This window comes from Leopardus geoffroyi, chromosome D1 (assembly GCF_018350155.1).
Source record: "Leopardus geoffroyi isolate Oge1 chromosome D1, O.geoffroyi_Oge1_pat1.0, whole genome shotgun sequence".
Taxonomy (NCBI): Eukaryota; Metazoa; Chordata; class Mammalia; order Carnivora; family Felidae; genus Leopardus; species Leopardus geoffroyi.
Window position 1 is genome coordinate 16111471 of NC_059329.1, and position 20964 is coordinate 16132434.

Here is a 20964-nt window from a genome sequence, read left to right on the forward strand (position 1 = left end):
CTCTCTCTCTCCCTCTAAAATTAAAAAAAAAAAAAAAAAAAAAGGAAAAAGAAAAAAGTAATTTTGTTTTGCCAGAAATCTGTAGATGGTTGAAATATGAACCTATGATAAAAATTAATGTGAGGGGCGCCTGGGTGGCTCAGTCGGTTGGGCGTCCGACTTCAGCCAGGTCACGATCTCGCGGTCCGTGAGTTCGAGCCCCGCGTCGGGCTCTGGGCTAATGGCTCAGAGCCTGGAGCCTGCTTCCAATTCTGTGTCTCCCTCTCTCTCTGCCCCTCCCCTGTTCATGCTCTGTCTCTCTCTGTCTCAAAAATAAACGTTAAAAAAAAATTTTTTTTAAATAAAAAATTAATGTGAAATCAGGGGCACCTGGGTGGCTCAGTTGGTTGAGCCACTGACTTTGGCTCAGGTCATGATCTCATGGCTCTGTACTGACAGCTCAGAGCCTGGAGTTTGCTTCGGATTCTGTGTCTCCCTCTTGCTGTGCCCCTCCCTCATTCATGCTCTGTCTCTCTTTCTCTCAAGAATAAATAAGACATTTAAAAAAATTTAAAAAAAATGTGAAATCAAATTTCTTGAGTACATTTAGTTTTGGCCTTCTGTACAAATATAACTCTTGACCTGGTAATAATTTTAGGTCAGTTTCATCTACAAAGAGATTAAAATATTAGCATTATTTGTGTACCAAAAATTACCCTTCCACTTATTTAAAGAAATCTTTATTTCACACGATTAATGTAAAGACATGGAATTGCCACGATATACACTTTAAATATCTTAACAATTGTATACGTTAATCATACCTTAATAAAACCAAATTAAAAAGTAAAAATCTATAGCCAAAATAAATAAATAAAGTTCAAGACATGGAATGGATAATTTCCTTTGAGAAATGTGTCATAATCATTTTGCATTTTTTTTCTTTTTCTGGTATCCTTTACTATCTTCAGTATATCTTTTGGCCTCATATGTAGGTGATGACAAAAACCTCCCAAGGCCAAGGGGTCAGTGTTGGTGAAAGATAGATTTTTTTGAGTGCAAAACTATTTATTTTAAAATATATAAATATTTGGGGAAAAATAACTGTTTTTGGACTTTTAAGCTAGATTATTTGTCATTTAAAAAAAATTTAATGCTTGTTTTATTTTAGAGAGAGGGCTGAGGGGGGGAGGAGCAGAGAGAGAGAGGGAGACACAGGATCCGAAGCAGGCTCCACGCTCTGAGCTGTCAGCACCCGACTGTCAGCCTTGACTCAGGGCTCAAACTCTTGAACCATGAGATCATGCCTGAGCCTAAGTTGGACACTTAACCGACTGGGCCAGCCAGGCACCCCTGCCATTCTTAAAGTAATCAACTGGAAATTTTTATACTCTGTGACTCTCTATCTAAAATATTTTCTTGAAATGGGCAGAAAACATGAATAGACACTTCTTTAAAGAAGACATCCGGATGGCCAACAAGCACATGAAAAGATGCTCAACGTCACTCCTCACCAGGGAAATACAAATCAAAACCACACTCAGATATCACCTCACGCCAGTCAGAGTGGCCAAAATGAACAAATCAGGAGACTATAGATGCTGGAGAGGATGTGGAGAAACGGGAACCCTCTTGCACTGTTGGTGGGAATGCAAATTGGTGCGGCCACTCTGGAAAACAGTGTGGAGGTTCCTCAAAAAATTAAAAATAGATCTACCCTATGACCCAGCAGTAGCACTGCTAGGAATTTACCCAAGGGATACAGGAGTACTGATGCATAGGGGCACTTGTATCCCAATGTTTGTAGCAGCACTCTCAACAATAGCCAAATTATGAATGGATAAAGAAATTGTGGTTTATATACACAATGGAGTACTACGTGGCAATGAGAAAGAATGAAATATGGCCCTTTGTAGCAACGTGGTTGGAACTGGAGAGTGTTAATGCCAAGTGAAATAAGCCATACAGAGAAAGACAGATACCATATGTTTTCACTCTTATGTGGATCCTGAGAAACTTAACAGAAACCCATGGGGGAGGGGAAGGAAAAAAAAAAAAAAAAAGAGGTTAGAGTGGGAGAGAGCCAAAGCATAAGAGACTCTTAAAAACTGAGAACAAACTGAGGGTTGATGGGGGGTGGGAGAGAGGGGAGAGTGGGTGATGGGTATTGAGGAGGGCACCTTTTGGGATGAGCACTGGGTGTTGTATGGAAACCAATTTGACAATAAATTTCATATATTGAAAAAAATAAAAATAAAAATCCCTGAAAAAAAAAATATTTTCTTGATCCTTTTAAAAGTAATTTACAAAACAAGATTTTTTTCTGAGGGTATTTATGATTTAGGACATTTTTTTAAAAAAACATTTTTTCCCTACTTTAAATTTTATTTACATTTATTTTAAAATATATGTGTTTTTAATGTTTATTTATTTTTGAAGGGGAGAGAGAGAGAGAGAGAGATAGCATGAGTGGGGGAGGGGCAGAGAGAGAGAGAGGGAGATACAGAATCCAAAACAGGCTCCAGGCTCCCAGCTGTCAGCTCAGAGCCTGATGTGGGGCTTGAACTCAAAAATTGTGAGATAATGACCTGAGCCGAAGTCGGAGGCTCAACCGACTGAGCCACCCAGGCACCCCATATTTGCACTTATTTTATACGGAATTGACTCCCAGGCCATCAGTCTTTGTTTCTTCAGTTTCTTCTGGGTTTTTTTTTTTTTTTTTTTTCTTCTGTGCAATCTCCTCTTCTGGTTTAGGAACAGTCTCCTCTTTTTCAGTAAGTATCATCTCAGTGTGGCAGAGAGAGCTCATGTATGGGTAGATCTGACCATGAGCTCTGTAAGTTCTCCCCATCTTGGGGGCTTTGTTCACCTGGATGTGCTCAGTGATCAGAGAATCTACGTCTAAACCCTTAAGTTCAGCATTTCTCTGTGCATTTTTAAGCATGTACAGTAAAAATTCAGTATTCTTTTTGGGCCACCAACCCTTGTCCAGCCCCACTGGTTAGCCTTGGGCACACCTACCAACTCTACCTTTGTGGTGACAGAGTGGTACAGATTGCTTCTGTAAATGACATCATTCAGCGTTTATTTTTTTGGGGACAGAGAGAGACAGAGCATGAACGGGGGAGGGGCAGAGAGAGAGGGAGACACAGAATCAGAAGCAGGCTCCAGGCTCCGAGCCATCAGCCCAGAGCCTGACGCGGGGCTCGAACTCACGGACCGCGAGATCGTGACCTGGCTGAAGTCGGACGCTTAACCGACTGCGCCACCCAGGCGCCCCTAAATGACATCATTCAGATACTTAGTGGCTTTTCCAGTGCATACCCTGATGGCCCGGGCAGTTTCTTAAAGTGAACATGAAGATTTGAAGCCCCCCCCCCTTTTTTTTTTTTTAGTGTTTACTTATTTATTTTGAGAGAGAGCTCATGTGTGTGCAGGGGAGGGACAGAGAGAGAAAAGAATCTCATGCAGGCTCCATGCTCAGCAGCCCTGAGCCCAGCACGGGGCTCGATCTCATGACCTGAGATGAAATCAAGAGTTTGTCGCTCAACTGACTGAGCCACCCAGGAGCCCCTGAACCTCTATAGACCAAACACTTCTCTAATATAAATTCTTTTCACCTAGCTGCTTGGAAATAAACATGATGGTAATTATCTCCCAAATAACCTAATTACCTAGTCTTGGTGGATAAGGACATTGTGTTCTCATCTAATTGTTATAGAACTCTATTGATGTACTGAGACTATAGGAATATTTGAATTGACTAAATTGTTTTTTCTTCAAGTTGCTCGCTTATTCGGCAGTTTCTGTAAAGCTGCGAAGTCTGATTAGTGGGATACTGCTATTTCAGATGTTGTATCCCAGCGTTGAGGCTTCTGAAATGTGTAAATAGTCCTTTTGTTACTTGTATTTGTGAATTCTTGGGTTCCTGGACTGTAGAGACGGTTAATACTGTACTTAATTTTCTTACTCCCCTGCTAATGGCATTTGAGGTCTCTTCGTCTTCTTTTGGTGCTTTGTTTTGTTTAATGAATGCCAGACTGTGAGAAAAGGCTGTAGGCCTTGATCATTGATTGGTGTCACAACCTGTGTAAAACATTGAGTCATTCAGTTTCTCATTTTACAGATTGTTTACATATCTGGAGGTAAGATAGTGTGGGATGGGAACGTTATTAATCAAAGAGCAAAAGATCAACTTAGACTCACTAGATTGGATCCATGTTCTACGTAAAAATGAAAGGAAAGGTCAAGGGGCTTCCTTTAAACCTTTAATCCTGGTCAGACCTGTTTTGCTGTGGAGATTTCTGTTCTTAGAAAAAGTTTTTAACTATTCTTCATGGGTCTGCCAAAGCAAAGAGCAGTCCATTTCTGAGTTCTAGGGAATCTGTTAACAAACATATTTGTAGACTTGGAAAAAGGTGTTTTGTTTTTTTTAACTAAGTTTTTCTTAAGCTATGGTATTGAAAAATAGGAATGATAGTTTCATTTTCCTCTATTGTAGCTTTACTTTATGAATTACATACTAGAATGAAAAGAACAATGAAGTAGAGTTTGAAGGTCACGTCACTGAATAACCGAGTGTGGCATTCTGTGTAAGGTCTGAGGATGCTAAGAAAACAGATTTGAAGAAATAATTTGTATTTACTTCATGTATGCTCCTGGCAGGTGCTGTTGGCAGCAGCGGTCTGCACGAAAGCAGGAAAGGCTATTGTTTCTCGACAGTTTGTGGAGATGACCCGAACTCGTATTGAGGGCTTGTTAGCAGCGTTTCCAAAGCTCATGAACACTGGAAAACAGCATACATTTGTTGAAACAGAGAGTGTAAGATATGTCTACCAGCCTATGGAGAAACTGTATATGGTGCTGATCACTACCAAAAACAGTAACATCTTAGAAGATCTGGAGACCCTAAGGCTTTTCTCAAGAGTGGTAAGAGTCCTTTTGTAATGGTGGGTTATAGTTTTCTGCTTTAAATTTTCTCTATGAAACTGTTTATCCCCCAAAGCAGCTGCTACTTATCAGTTTGCATGCCGCATGCCTCCCACCCCTACCCCAGCAGTTTATTGCTACAGCTCCTTCCCTATTCATTCAGCAAACACTTTGTGCCCTCCTAGACTATCCCAAAAGAGAATGTGCAAACTGACCTTTCCTTTCACAGACCTTAAGTGGTTGCTTCGATCTGTTTTTGTGGTTCTGACACTTGTGTGTCCATATTTTTAGATCATGTTTATCAGATAAGATTTATTTATCTATTTAAATATTTATTTTAAGAGAGAGTGTGCGGGGCGCCTGGGTGGCGCAGTCGGTTGGGCGTCCGACTTCAGCCAGGTCACGATCTCGCGGTCCGTGAGTTTGAGCCCCGCGTCGGGCTCTGGGCTGATGGCTCAGAGCCTGGAGCCTGCTTCCGATTCTGTGTCTCCCTCTCTCTCTGCCCCTCCCCCGTTCATGCTCTGTCTCTCTCCGTCCCAAAGATGAATAAACGTTGAAAAAAAAAAGAGAGAGAGTGTGCACACAGACTCTATAAAAATAAACATTAAAAACAAAAGTTAGCTGCTTAATTCGCCTAAGCCACCCAGGCGCCCCTATTTATTTTTTAAGATTTTATTTTTAGGTTATCTCTACACCCACCATGGGGCTCAAACTTAACAACCCTAAGATCGAGTTGCATGCTCTATCTACTGATCCAGCCAGGTGCCCCAGATAAGACTTATTGATATAACACAATGCAACACAACCTGCACGTGCGCGCACACACACACACACACACTTTATGCCAAAGTCTTGCTTAAAAGAAAGGGTAGAGGATCTAACAGAGGGATTCATGATTATTGAAATCTGTGTATTTTATTTTACTTTTTTTTAATATGTGTACTTTAAAGAGTAAGACTTGGGAAACATAAATGCTGATAGATCTTAAATCTCTTTTCCATTGCTGTCCACTATTAGATACCTGAGTATTGCCGAGCCTTAGAGGAGAATGAAATATCTGAGCACTGTTTTGATTTAATTTTTGCTTTTGATGAAATTGTTGCCCTGGGATACCGGGAGAATGTTAACCTGGCACAGATTAGAACCTTCACGGAAATGGATTCTCACGAGGAGAAGGTGTTCAGAGCAGTTAGAGAGGTAAATAGGGTCTTCTTTGGGAGTTCTTGTTCGTGTGTCTTTCTTTTAGGCTTTTAGTATTTTGATTTTCCTATATTGAAAGCCACATCCATGGATGTCTCTTTGTGTAGACTCAAGAACGTGAAGCCAAGGCTGAGATGCGGCGTAAAGCAAAGGAATTACAACAGGCCCGAAGAGATGCAGAGAGGCAGGGCAAAAAAGCACCAGGATTTGGAGGATTTGGAAGCTCTGCAGTATCTGGAGGCAGCACAGCTGCCATGATCACAGAGACCATCATTGAAACCGATAAACCAAAAGTGGCACCTGCACCAGCCAGGTATAGTCCAGTGTATCACCAGCAACCCTAGAATGGCAGATGAAGGCTGTATGTGTGTGTTGTGGAGTGATAACTGATTTCTGGCAAGTTGAAATTATGAATGACTTGATGAAGTAAGATGTAATACTAAATTTGGCTACATTGGCTACATAATAAAGGGATAAAGGAGAAATCTGAAGGTAGAGAATTTTTGTGTTAAAGAGTTCTTTTACAAATTATACCATGAGAGTTGCCTTATTTTGGGAAAGAAGGGGCTATTTAACTGTTTATGGAGCATTTTTTAATCTAAGTGTGAATGGCTTTCAGGGAGAATCTGAACTACCTGAAAGTACTATGTGCAACAGTTTATGCACTGGGTGTATTTATCCGGACGAAAAGTACAAAGTTTTCATCTGATCATGCATGCTTATATAAATGTACCTTTGCTCTTTAGGTACTTGAAGCTTACGTATTAATAGTGACTCAGCTGCCAGTTTGGGCAGGGAATAGTCTAATTCTCCACTAAACACTAGGATACTTTGATTTTTTCCCTTGAGATCTGCACATGCCTCTTAAAGAACAGCTTTAGGGAAAGCTTCAATGATATGGGGTTACTAATTCACTAATTTTTAAAAATCATGTGTATGTTTTTTCTTACTTTGTTATTTCTTATTCTTCCACTTAGGCCTTCAGGCCCCAGCAAGGCTTTGAAACTTGGAGCCAAAGGGAAGGAAGTAGATAATTTTGTAGACAAATTGAAATCTGAAGGTGAAACTATCATGTCCTCCAATATGGGCAAGCGTACTTCTGATGCAACCAAAGTGCATGCTCCACCCATTAATATGGAAAGGTGAGTAGTAACTTTTTCAGTAAGAACAGACCATATATTAAAAAATGTTTATTTTAGCGCATTACAAATTCTTTATGTGACTTTTAGTTTTTCTAGAATTTAAAAGACTTAGGATATATTTTAGGGACACCTGGTTGGCTCAGTTGGTTAAACTTCTGACTCTTGATTTTGGCTCAGGTCCTGATCTCATGGTTCGTGAGATTGAGCTCCGGGTTGGGTTCTGTGACGACAGCGTGGACCCTGCTTGGGATTCTTTCTCTCTCCCTCTCTCTCTGCCCCTCCCTTGCTCACGCTCACTTGCTCTCTCTCTCCTTCTCTCTCAAGATAAGTAAACATTAAAAAAATAATGATAAAATCAAAGTGTTAAAAAAAAAAAAAAGACTTAAAATATATTCCAGATTTTAGCACGGGGTCTTTTTTTTTTTTTTTTTTTTTTTTCTTCTTTTTTAACTGATTTTAACTGTGGCTCTCAGCTGTTTATTTCCTATGAAGTTTAGAACTTACCTTTTATCAACTCTGCTGGCTAAATTTATAAGTAACTTGTCTTCATGCCTAGTGTGTGCCTTGTCTCTTTTTTTTTTTTAATTTTTTTTTTTTAACGTTTTTTTATTTTATTTTTGAGACAGAGAGAGGCAGAGCATGAACGGGGGAGGGTCAGAGAGAGAGGGAGACACAGAATCGGAAGCAGGCTCCAGGCTCGACGCGGGGCTCGAACTCACGGACCGCGAGATCGTGACCTGGCTGAAGTCGGACGCTTAACCGACGGCGCCACCCAGGCGCCCCATGCCTTGTCTCTTAAAGTGGAGTTGAATTAGTGCTCTCTTGGGCAGCACATAAACTAAAATAGGAACGGTACAGAGAAGATGAGCATGGCCTCTGTGCAAGAATGACACGCAAATTTGAGAAGCTTCCACATTTAAAAAAAAAAGTGGACTTGAATTAGAGAGCTAGAGGTGTAGCAGCCCTACACTGTATTTTGGCATGTCTTCTTCTAATTAAACTTTCAGGAGAACCAGTCTTTAATACGAAATGTATAAATATCTTTAATAGCAAATTAACTTCGTTTGCCTTTTCAGTACTTAAACTCAGTATAGAATATTTTGATTTGTTTCCGATCTAAGGATTGGTTGGTCACATTTTTAGTTACCAAGTTCATATATTCATGACTCAGATTTCTTGTCTTGAAGCCCAGACCTTCTAATGTTGCTGATGGTTTTGGGGTCAAGTGAAAGATGAGTCTGGGAGGATACTTTTATCAGGTGTGCATGAAAGAGGAGTGTTTTGTATATCCTTTTCTGTATGAAATGAACAGGGATACATTGGGATAAATCTCTTAAATCGCTAAAGCTCCTTTGCTATTCCTGGTGGTTGCTTAGTGTGTGGCACTATTTTAAAAAGATGCTGGAAACTGTCATGTATTAGAGAGGGCTCGAGGTTCTTTGCTAAATGATGAAATACTTGCTGAGCACGGAGCAGACTCTTGTGAAGACGCATGGGCCCCTGCGCTATTTGAAGATGCGCTCCTTTGTGGTCTTGAGTCTCATTCCTCTGTTTCTGGGAAGACTTCTGTGGTGGAACAGAGAACAAAATAGGATGCCAGAATATTCTTCTTAGCTTCTGCAGTTCACCCAGTTAAAAATAGTTGTAGTAAAGGATATGGATAGTTTGTACTTCGTAATTGCCCAGAGAGGCAGCACTTTTTGTTTCACTTATTTTGTTGTGTTAGGTTATACATTCATACAGTTCAAAATTCAAAAGGTTCAAAGAGTGTTACAATTAAACGTCTTTCTCCCACCCAGCCAGGCAAGTTTGTCTTTTCGGAGGCAACTAGTATTAATTAGTTTCTTCTTGTATTCTTCTGAGGAGTATAGTCTATATGTAGATGAATAAAAACCTATGTATTTTTTTTTCTTTTTATATGTAAGTGGTAATAACATACTAGGTACATTTTCCAGTTGCTTTTTTCACTTACTTATTTTGGAGATGAGAATATCCTTATTTGAAGCTATAAAGACGTGACATCTAAATGTAAGACTTTATCCTAAACTGGATCTTGTACAACTTTAAAGGACATTATTAGGTCAGCTGACAAAATTGGCATGTGGTTGGTAGATTAAACAAAGTATCAATGTTCCTTTACGAAGTTAATATGTACTTTGGTTATGTAAGAGAATATCCTATTCTTGCAATACTCTGAAGTGTTTAGGGCTAAAGGGCCATGGTATGTATAATCTGCCTCTAAATGGTTCAGGAAAAGAAATCAAATAATAGTTATAGAGAGTATGCAAATGATAAAACAGACGGTGGGGCAAAACGTTAACAGCATTTAAAAAGTGTATAAATGTATTTCTGGTATAATTTTAATTTTTTTCATTGTTGAAATTATTTTCAAATGAAAAGCATTTTCAGTTGTTGCCCCCTTTCTTCACAGCAGTGTTCATTTTTGTGGACGTACCTTTATGTGTTTAAGCAGTTCCCTCCTGATAGACACTTGAGTTATTTCCATACTTCTGCGATTATAACCCTTTCTTTAGTGAATGACATTGTTTGCACAGCTGAGACTTTGTGGGCTGAATCTAGTGCTTTAAATTTTGTACATACAGCAGTAACACCTTAAAATAAGTTGTTGATGGCTCATTACCATTACACCCTGGAGAAAGGGAATTCTGGTTCCTGCTTTTATGAACAGATTTTATTACTTTTTCCCTACAGTGTGCACATGAAGATTGAGGAAAAGATCACACTCACCTGTGGCCGAGATGGAGGATTGCAGAATATGGAATTGCATGGCATGATCATGCTTAGGATCTCAGACGATAAGTTTGGCCGAATTCGTCTTCATGTAGAGAATGAAGATAAGAAGGGGGTGCAGCTACAGGTGTGGAGAGGTTTTGGATAAGGGAGTCAACTGGAGTTTCTCCTTTGAACCATAGAACACAGAAAACATTTCTTATTTCTTTTTTCTTTTGTTTTATATTATATATTTATTTATTTTGGGGGGAGGGGCAGAGAGAGAGGGAGACACAGAATCCAAAGCAGGCTCCAGGCTCTGAGCTGTCAGCACAGAGCCCGACGTGGGGCTCGAACCCACAAATTGAGACCGTGACCTGAGCTGATGTCGGACGCTTAACCGACTGAGCCACCCAGGTGCCCCTGATTTCTTTTTAAAGTTTATTTATTTATTTTTTGAGAGGGAGACTGAGAGTGTGAGCCGGGGAGGGGCAGAGAAAGAGGGAGAATCTCAAGCAGGCTCTGGCACTGTCAGCACAGAGCCCATGCGGGGCATCAAACTCTGCAAACTCTGAGATCATGACCTGAGCCAGAATCAAGAGTTGGATGTTTAACTGACTGCGCTATTCAGGCGCCCCATTAATATGATTTCTGTAGTCCATCTTACATGGCCTGAATTTTAACAACTTGAGTGCTCTTGGCAAGATTGCAGCTAACCTTTCAACAGAACTTTTCCCTCTCCTGCCTGCTGACTATAAGGCCAGGACTCATATCTGACCCTGGCAACTGATCAGCATCTAACCTTAGTCTTCTACTTGGCTTGCCTGGCTCTACCATGATGTTGCTTCCTGTGAAGTATTTTTAGAAAGGACTTGGTTGAATGTATTTAACTTTTTTCAGTTACAAAGTTATTAACTTGTTCAATTACAAACAAAATAGTTTAGACTTGAAATTATTTTAATTATTACTTTTAAAATGTCTTAAATCTTTTTAAAATTCTTCAAAGAAGGGAAATTTTTCCTCAAATCAAAAGGAATTGGCATTTTTTAGGTATTCCTATTCCCTTCTCTTCTATTAAGGGCTTGAACTCACAACCCTGAGATCAAGAGTTGCATGCTCCACCAACTGGCCTGGCCAGGTGCCCCATGGTATTCTATCTTAGATATTTAGATTATGGGCCATGTAAGACCAGAAGGAATTTCTTTTCTTTTTTTTTTTTTTTTAACATAAATTTCTGGGTTTTTTTTTTTTTCATGTTTATTATTTTGAAAGAGAGAATGAGGGGCGCCTGGGTGGCGCAGTCGGTTAAGCCTCCGACTTCAGCCAGGTCACGATCTCGCGGTCCGTGAGTTCAAGCCCTGTGTCGGGCTCTGGGCTGATGGCTCAGAGCCTGGAGCCTGTTTCCGATTCTGTGTCTCCCTCTCTCTCTCTGCCCCTCCCCCGTTCATGCTCTGTCTCTCTCTGTCCCAAAAATAAATAAACGTTGAAAAAAAAAAAAATAAAAAAAAAAAAAAGAAAAAAAGAAAGAGAGAATGAGCATGAGTGGGGGAGGGGCAGAAAGAGAGGGAGAGAGAGGATCCCAAGCAGGCTCTGGCTGAAAGCAGAGACACAGGCTCTGGCTGAAAGCTCAGTCTCAAGAACTGTGAGATCATGACCTGAATTGAAATCGAGAGTTGGACGCTTAACTGACTAAGCCACCAGGCACCCCTATTTCCTGTCTCATAATGCCTGAAACTCAGAAGTTTTCTCTTCCTTCTTATTTTAGACCCATCCAAATGTGGATAAAAAACTTTTCACTGCAGAATCTCTAATTGGCTTGAAGAATCCAGAGAAGTCGTTCCCAGTCAACAGTGACGTAGGGGTACTAAAGTGGAGGCTACAAACCACAGAAGAATCTTTTATTCCACTGACAAGTAAGTGCTTCTGGTCAGTCCGACTAAACTAGTCCACACTGAGAACCACAAATAGCCCTGGCTTGTACACTCTACATTCATTGCCACAGCAGAATGCTTTTTTGACAAAATGACCTTCTTTCAAAATGGACTTAGTGCTGGGTTTTGTGTATGTTAATCATGAGCTTTCATTTTTAATAGCTTTACTTTTGAAACTGTTATTTATAATAGTTTATGTTAGGATATTTAAGGCCTGCAGCTGTCAGTTTTGATTTGCCGTCTTAACTTTTCTCCACTCTCCTTTTAGTATTTGAGTATTCCTGCTTTGCTTTTCTTCTCAGTTAATTGCTGGCCCTCAGAGAGTGGAAATGGCTGTGATGTCAACATAGAATATGAGCTGCAAGAAGATCATTTAGAACTGAATGATGTGATTATCACCATCCCACTCCCGTAAGTGGTGTCCCCGACATAATCAGTTTTTTCTGTGCTGGGCTTCTAGAACTAACCTTTCGGAACTTGTTTTGGAGGCAGCACTCAGTTGGCTATCCATCATAAAAATCTGCTTCCTAAAAAGATCAGTTGTAAAAGAAACCAGATACAAAAGGCTTCGATACTATACGGTTCCACTTATCGGACATTGTGAAAATGTGTCATACTCCTAGAACAGAAGTCAGGAGATAGAGAGGAAGGCAGTTGACTAACAGAGCACAAGAGAACTTTTGAGGATGATGGAAATGTTCTCTGACTTGATTGTGATAGTGCTTACAAGATTACATAGTCAAAGTGCACGGAGCTGTACACGTTAAAAGGAGTGGATTTACGGTTTTAAAACCAACTCAAGGGGCGCCTGGGTGGCGCAGTTGGTTAAGCGTCCGACTTCAGCCAGGTCACGATCTCACGGTCCGTGAGTTCGAGCCCCGCGTCGGGCTCTGGGCTGATGGCTCAGAGCCTGGAGCCTGTTTCCGATTCTGTGTCTCCCTCTCTCTCTGCCCGTCCCCCGTTCATGCTCTGTCTCTCCCTGTCCCAAAAATAAATAAACGTTGAAAAAATAAATAAATAAATAAATAAATAAATAAATAAATAAATAAACCAACTCAAACAGCCAGTTGTAGTTCTAGAGCTGTGTTTTCAGATGTTGGGCCTGTTTGTTCCTGTAGTAATGAAGACTTCCAGAAGGAGGAGCCAGTTCTCTGTCAAAAACCATTCTCAGTTTTGTTTGTTACTCAAAGAAATTGACTGAATCTTTCACTTTGCTCTCTAAACTTTCAGCTAAAGATGAGAGTACATTTTTTCTTTCTTTCTTTCTTCCTTTCTTTTTTTTTTGTTAACGTTTATTTACTTTTGAGAGAGAGAGAGAGAGAGAGACAGAGCATGGGCGGGGGGCGGGGAGGGCAGAGAGAGAGATGGAGACACAGAATCTGAAGGAGGCTTCAGGCTCTGAGCTGTCAGCACAGAGCCCGACATGGGACTTGAACTCAACAAGCTGTGAAATCATGACCTGAGCTGAAGTCGGACGCTTAACCGACTGAGCCCCTCAGGTGCCCTGAGAGTACATTTTCAAGGGAACTATTCTTGCTGGAATACATATCTACATTAGTTTTAGTGAATTTCCTAACAGTTTTATTGTGGTTTAGTTGACCTACCACAAACTACACATATTTAAATTGTACAATTTGGTAAGTTTTGACACATAGACACCTGTGAAACCACCACCACAATAAAGATAATGATAATATCCATCACCCCTAGAAAATCAGTTCCAATAAGTTTTTGTTCTGTGCTTAAATGGTCTACTTTCCAGGATCATCTAGAAATATTCTTTCCCTCAAGTTAATCTCACTAGCACTCACTTCCATTGAGTGTGCGCTATTATATCACCAATGAATTCCTAGCCCCTCTCCTCTTCCTCTCAGTACCTACCTCCTGTGATTAAGTATTGGGTGTCATTATACCTAATAAGCATATTCTTAATGTATTTTTATTGTTATATTGTTATTATTGCACAGAAAATGGTACTAACTTAATTTGCAGTTTTGTTTCCTTTTTGATGTCCTTCAGACATTTATGTGGCCAGGTCAGGTTTTTAATCATTTTTTTAAATGGAAGGATTTAAAAAAAAATTTTTTTTTAATATTTATTTTTGAGAGAGAGGCAGAGCACAAGTGGTAGAGGGACAGAGAGAGAGGGAGACACAGAATCTGAAGCAGGCTCCAGGCTCTGAGCTGTCAGCCCAAACCTGATGCAGGACTCAAACCTAAGAACTGTGAGATCATGACCTGAGCCAAAGTTGGACACTCAACTGACTCAGCTATCCAGGCGCCCCTGGTTTTTAGTCATTCTTATTTTTCCATTAAAAAAAATATGCTTGGGGCACCTGAGTGACTCAGTAGGTTAAGTGTCCAACTCTTGACTTTGGCTCAGGTCATGACCTCTCAGTTCATGGGATCGAGCCCTGAATGGGGCTCTGTGCTAACAATGTGGAAACTGCTTGGGATTCTCTGTCTCCCTGTCTCTCTGCCCTTCCCCCACTCCTTCTCATCTTCTCTCTCTCAAACATTTTTTTAAAAATTTAAAAAATAAAAAGTATGCTTTATTACCAATCTCTTCTTTATTGGAGTAACTATCTTATTCTTCACAGCATGGTTATTCTTTTAGAACAATAGATGGCTACCTTGAACCATTGTAGGGGTTGGGCGTTGGTGACAGGTGTGGGTTTTGTTTTGTCAAGATTTGTTTTACTACGCTATTTTTAGGATGCCACAATTTTTAGGCCTCTCCATCTACCCTATAATTGTGGTTATGGTGGTTTCCTGTGTCTTAGTTCAGTTTTGCAGTAGTCTCCAGAAAAGACCCTTACACAACATTTCACTCTGTTGTCTAGAACTGATTCGATTTTAGAGATCGGAATCGGAACAAGAGCAGAGGAAGAAACATATATACAACTGGGACCATAAAATGAATAGGGAAGGGAAGAGCTGATCATGTTGTATCGCCCTTAAAATCTTTGTCTTCCTTATTTACTGTGTCCCTAATACAAGCATTTAATGTCATTGGCGAATTAAAAGATGGTAAATTTAGAATGTGTAGGAGGGGTGACACTGCCGATCAGCCACATTTGGGGGTACAGAGTACATCCTAACTAGCCCTGGTTCTCTTGCAGACTAAAGAACAGCTGTGTGTCTTTTCTCCCATCATGTTCACATTCTGGGCAGAGGAAATTGTGTTTTCACTTATCAAATAAAAGTCCGCTTACTGGATTGTAAATCAGACCCGTTGGTGTCAACTACAAGTTTTGAAATGTTCTAAGGTCTTTTTTTTTTTTTTTTTTTTTTTTTTTGTTCTAAGGTCTTTTGAAAACTCTTCTCAAAGACAATTTGTCTCCATTCTAAATAACCACGTAATGGTGTGTAAGGTTTCCCACCACTACAATCACCCTGTTTTCCCCCCATTGTCACCTATAAAGAGAGCTGCATTATGTTAAAATTCTTTCTTGACAGGGCAACAGACCCTTGGTGCAGGACTTTTGGAAATACATCCCCCTTCACATGTTCGTCAGTCTCAGTCCCCTGCTAGCTTCAGATCTGATCCACAAGTTGGAGCAGCCCACGGATATATCTGCCAATTATCCATGGTTGCATGTATCCATATCTATAAAAGGCAGTGAGTGGGACCCTTTGGCCAAGGTGCTAAGACTGTTTGATCCTTGCAGTTATTAGGGAACCTCGTTTTTTTTTTCAAGGATCATATAAAGTGGGCAGAATTTGAGGAGCATAATCAAATTCGGGGCTGGTTTTCCTTGGCAGAATTCTTCCAGCTCTGGACAGCTAATGTGACACAGGTGTTTCTCATGACAGATCCGGTGTCGGCGCACCGGTGATTGGCGAGATTGATGGCGAGTATCGACATGACAGTCGACGAAATACCTTGGAGTGGTGCCTGCCAGTGATTGATGCCAAAAATAAGAGTGGCAGCCTCGAATTCAGCATTGCTGGGCAGCCCAATGATTTCTTCCCTGTTCAAGTCTCTTTCATCTCCAAAAGAAACTACTGTAACATACAGGTACCACCTTTTAATAGCATGTAATGGGGAAAGTGGTGGGACAGATGCCAGATAGGCAGCATGGGATCAAAAATCAGAAAAGTTGGGCGCCTGCCTGGCTGGCTTAGTCAGTAGAGCATGCGACTGTTGATCTTGGGGTTGTGAGTTCAAGTCTTACATTGGACCTAGAACTTATGTTAAAAAAAAAAAAATCAGAAGAGCTGGTATTACTGCAGATTACATTATTGACTCTCATTGAATGGTCTTGGTCAAATTCTTCTCCTGTTTTAACTCAGTTTTCCTCTCTAGATTGGACAAGGTCAAGGAATTGAATATGAATATATATAAGAGTATTTATGGATTGTGCACGATTTAGATCTCTTAATTTCCTGCTTTTCTAAATAATCTCATATATTTTTAAAACCTTTTACCAAAACATGCAACCCAAGGTTTTCTTATCCCTTTTATATGCCACTCAGTTTGAACACAAGGAAGGAAAGTTTATTTGGAAGGCAAAATTACTTCCTCTCAAAAGTGATTCTAATACAAATGGATACAATGTTTGGATTTTTTGTGTTACTGCATCCCTTCATTAGTACAGATAATCATCAACCAATTCTTTACCAGCTTTGCCCTTTAGATAGGCAAAGCAAAGGTAATTTGCGAGCTGTGTCTTTAGATCGTTATTTTTAACTCCTTGTTACTCCAGTTTTTGAAGTTGCATTACAAGGGCCCGGTTCATATTGTCATTGTTCCCTCTGACTTGGTGATTTGCTTGTTATTGTGGCACTATCTTATCTTCCCAGATGGTCTCTGGCTCTCCTCTAAGTATTTGGGAGATTACAGTTTCCTTCCTGTGTTGGATCATTTTAAAAAGCAGTTCTCTCTCCACTCTTAATTATAGGCATAAGGCTATCAATATTGGGAGCATGTGGTTGAACCCAAGACATTAAATAGAAATGGTACGTTTTCAGGCCTCCTGACTGGCTCAGTCGGAGGAGGAGCATGCGACTCTTGATTTTGGGGTCGTGAGTTTGAGCTCCACGCTGGGTATAGAGATTATACTTAAATTAAAACAAAAAAACAACAACAAAACAACTTAAGAAAAAAAAGATACATTTTCCTGTTTGGGAACTTTTGAAAAACTTCATTAGAAAATATGAATCAGTGGTTCAGGCATCATGTTGATGCCATTACAGGCACTATTGTTACAGGTAATTCATAAAACTAGACATTTATAATTAAAAGGAAAAGACGAGATGTCACAGAAGGACACAGCCGTGTCTAGAAAATACGTGTGATAGAGCCACTTACACTTTGACAGCAAGTCAAGCAAATAAAGTTGAAGAGTTAGAATTTTGCATTTGGGGTCAAAATATTAATTGATCAACCTGATAAAATGTCTGTGAACTTCATAGGTTTTATGGGGCAGGACCTGGGTAATGGCCACTCATTCTAGATCTTTTACTTGATAACCACTCACTCTAATCTCATCCCATCAGTTGTCTTTTCTGTGTGGGAAGCCGGTTAGTCATGTCAGTGGGGAAGGGTGCCGCTGTGAGATCCAATTGTGAATTGAACTTTGTTAGTATTTTTGAGTTATTTTTAATGCTGCTTTAAGGGAATTTGATCCATTCTGTCCTGAGAATTTAGTCGGTACCTTGGAGACTTGCCCTCCTGCTTTACCTTATTCTTTGTTTGTTTCCCTAGGTTACCAAAGTGACCCAGGTAGATGGAAACAGCCCTGTAAGGTTTTCCACAGAGACCACTTTCCTAGTGGATAAGTATGAAATCCTGTAATACCAAGGAGAGGGAACCAGAAAGGAAAAATTTCAAATTAATAAAGAAGAAGCCAACAGTGGCTGAAGAGTTTTTTCCAAATCTACAAGCCATTGGAGACCCTTTTTTTCTGGTACAATGCACGATTTCTCTGCGCGCAAGGACCCTCAACTCACCCTCAGTGTTTGTCACAGAGACGTTCTTTGGCAAAGAAAGACACAAACATAAAGGGAAAGGCTGCTGATTTCTTTGGCAGATTTCACTGGCCAGCAGGAAAGCACGCTCTCCAGAGAATACCCCCAGTTAAACAGCTTCTCTGCCTTCACCTCAGTCGTTGCTCCTTTGTTTTAATCCCTGAATATAGTTACATTTCGTACTTTGTTTACAAAGTTTTCTTTCACATTTTATTTTTATTTTTTTCCCTCTTTTTCTCTTCACATTTTGATCTTTCAGACTCTTTAACCCTCATTTTTTTTCTTTCTGTACATTCAATCAAGTGCTGGGATCATCTGTATATAGGCATTATATTCGGCACTCTTGGAAACAGTTGATCTAACCGATTCTTGATCTTCAGGCTATTCAGGCGAACTGCTTAAGGGGTATGAGGTCTAGAAGTTAAAAGATAAGGACGTCCTTTGTCATTTTCCTATATCCATTCATCCCTCCGTTCCTCTGCCAAGTTGTTTTCCTTCCAGTCCTGTCCCTCCAGTTTAGAACAGTACTGTGAAGCCTACCTGTGTCACTATTAAAGATAGCTGAGAAGCACCTTTCAAATGGCATAGCCCCGCTTCAAGATGCCTGAGAGGAGAATGGTTATGTCCGGTTAGGGATTTCACATCCACAGGTAATCATGTCTGCTGCTGGTGCTACCCAAGCTTCTAGTTCTTTACATTTTGAGTACTTCAGCTAAAACGTGAGAGCTCGTGGTCTTTGTGATCTACTCACATTGCCTCGATTTCACCACCTCCTTCCTCTTGGCTTTTCTGTGCGTCACCTGGTCCTTTCCAACTCTCCCTGTCTGTGAAATCCTTCCTTTTCCTCCCTTGAGCCTTTTCTCTTGCGTGTCCTCGTGCCCCGTCTCACCCATTACTCTTGCAGTGAAGAAGACTCCATCAGCCAGCCCCACTTTGGCCATTTAACCCAGTATTGCACTTAATATGCTGGCTGAGCTGCTGGGCTGTAGCCCCAGGAAGGGGGCGAGGTGGGTGACTAGGTGACCTGCTGTGCTTCCAGCTGGCTGGAGAGTACCACTCCCACTGGGGACAACATCTGGCCTCCCCTGCAAAGAGTGTGCTGTCCTCGAAGCAGAGCAGCCACACACAGATGGCCATGGATGGAGTTGATTGCCAAAGAAATTTCTGGCCTTTCCCTTTCCCTTAACTGCATCAGGGAAGGATCCTTATCTCTGGCTTGGTTTCCACACGAGGTTTTTCTGAGGAAGGGGACTGGGACAAGAAATCTGTCATGTAGTTAAATAGGCAAGAAATCTTATTAATCCAGTTTTGTTTGAAAAAGTTGCTTGTCCATACGATTTTTTTAAAGCTGTTTAGTTTCACAACTTTTTTTTTTTTTCTGAAATTACTTTTGGGGTAATATTTAAAATGAAAGACGTTTTGTAACCCTGTAAAATACATAGGGAATATAACATTCCAGTGTACACAAAGAAGGAAGATTCTTGAATCAAATAAAGAGTATTATAAAATGAATGTTTATTAGACTCTTGACTCTCTCATACTTTGGTGTCTGCTTGCTGATTTGAGATGATGTAACAGGATCTAAGTTTAAAAATTAATGGTATGTTTTTTTTAAGAGAAAATAATCTCTATCTGAGGGTATTCATTGCCTTCCCGCATATTGACAGGTATTGTGCCACCTCGTGTATTTTTCTACATTTGAGCGCACACACATACGCATGCACTTCTGATGGTGGAGCTTTTGAATTTGATGTTACTTACGGACTTTTGGTCTTAATTTTGTCAGGGGCAGTTGTAGAGTCAGAGACAGGAGGCTCCATCTTTAAAGAAGAACAATGGTTGGGGGCACCTGCGTGGCTCAGTCAGTTGAGCGTCAGACTTTGGCTCAGGTCATGATCTCATGGTTCGTGGGTTCACGTCCAGACTTGTGCTGACAGCGTGGAGCCTGCTTTAGATTCTCTGTCTCCCTCTCTCTTTGCCCCTCCCCCGCTCATGTGCTGTCTCTCTCAAAAGTAAATTCACATTTAAAAAAATTGAAATATTAAATATTCCTAATTAAAACAAAAAAAAGAACAATCATTGGTGAGTATTCTCTTCCCCATCAGAAAAACAGTGGTAAGGCGTAAGTGATCCAGGGGTGAGTGATGAATGCTTTGGGAGTTTTGATAATTCCTTCAGAAAAGTCTTCATCCTTTCTTTTTATTTAACTTAGAAAACTATTGAATGTCAGCGGATTCTTTGGAAGACAAATTATTCTCTAATGAGTAATTAGTGTCTGGGAATGATAGAGTTTTTATCTTCACGGTGAAAGGCAAGATTCTGGATTTTTTTTTCCTCTTAAGAGAAATCCCAAGTATCTGGTCTGTGTTGCTGAAGTGTGGCTTGGCTCTCAGCCTGTAACCTTAATCGAGTGAAGCACACCAAACCCCTGTCACACCCCCTGACTGGCAGCTAATCCCTCCACGGCATCAAGTGGACTCTTTTGTTGGCCTCTTGTGAAGGAGACTAACAAACTAATTAGACCTGACTGAGCATTCTGTTTAATGTAGGAGGTTTGTGGTTCCTGCTTTGAATTAATTAATTCCACATAGAGGAGGTAGGGAACACACCTCTGTGGTCAGGAATTCCTTTTAAGAAAGATCTGTAATTCATCTACTCAGTAGTTTCAAACCTCCAAGTCTACCAACCCATGCATCTCAGACACAGGAAGGTTTACCCTCCAATTAATGTGAAGTTGTTCACACTGTGTAGGATCTGAGAGATTTCCAGGGTTGGTACAGAATAGGCTTTTTAAAAAAGTTCACGTCTGGTCTGGCTCGTCGGAGGAGGAAAATAGAAGAACAGAAAAAGGTCCCCCCATCCTCAAGATTAAAGTCTAACCAGAAGCAATGGCTGTACCTACTTACAAAGCCTTTTTGTCCTAAGGTGGACAAGTGTTAACTACAGCTAGTGATACTCAGCATGGGTCTCAGTGAGGGTTGGGAACAGGGTTCTGGAGTAGGCTTCAGAACAATCTCTCAAAGCAAAAACTCAGAATTAACTCTCCTTTACCACGCACATCTCACTGCAACCCCTCTCTCC

At 40.5% G+C, this 20964-nt stretch overlaps 1 protein-coding gene and 1 non-coding gene across 2 annotated transcripts in view; both read left to right on the forward strand.

Annotated features, from left to right (window-relative positions):
- The window catches only part of ARCN1 (archain 1), a 28234-nt gene extending 8839 nt beyond the window's left edge, over positions 1–19395 (forward strand). Inside the window, exons 2-10 of the mRNA XM_045483026.1 lie at positions 4645–4908; positions 5926–6105; positions 6216–6421; positions 7086–7250; positions 9963–10128; positions 11746–11893; positions 12214–12322; positions 15727–15931; positions 17621–19395. Coding sequence (XP_045338982.1) covers positions 4645–4908; positions 5926–6105; positions 6216–6421; positions 7086–7250; positions 9963–10128; positions 11746–11893; positions 12214–12322; positions 15727–15931; positions 17621–17710 — 1533 coding nt within the window. The 3' untranslated portion in view covers positions 17711–19395. The remainder of the gene's footprint in view (positions 1–4644; positions 4909–5925; positions 6106–6215; positions 6422–7085; positions 7251–9962; positions 10129–11745; positions 11894–12213; positions 12323–15726; positions 15932–17620) is intronic.
- On the forward strand, positions 8065–8171 carry LOC123602763. The gene has a single exon (XR_006714541.1). It is a non-coding gene; the product is annotated as a U6 spliceosomal RNA (small nuclear RNA).
- Positions 19396–20964: the final 1569 nt, after the last annotated feature.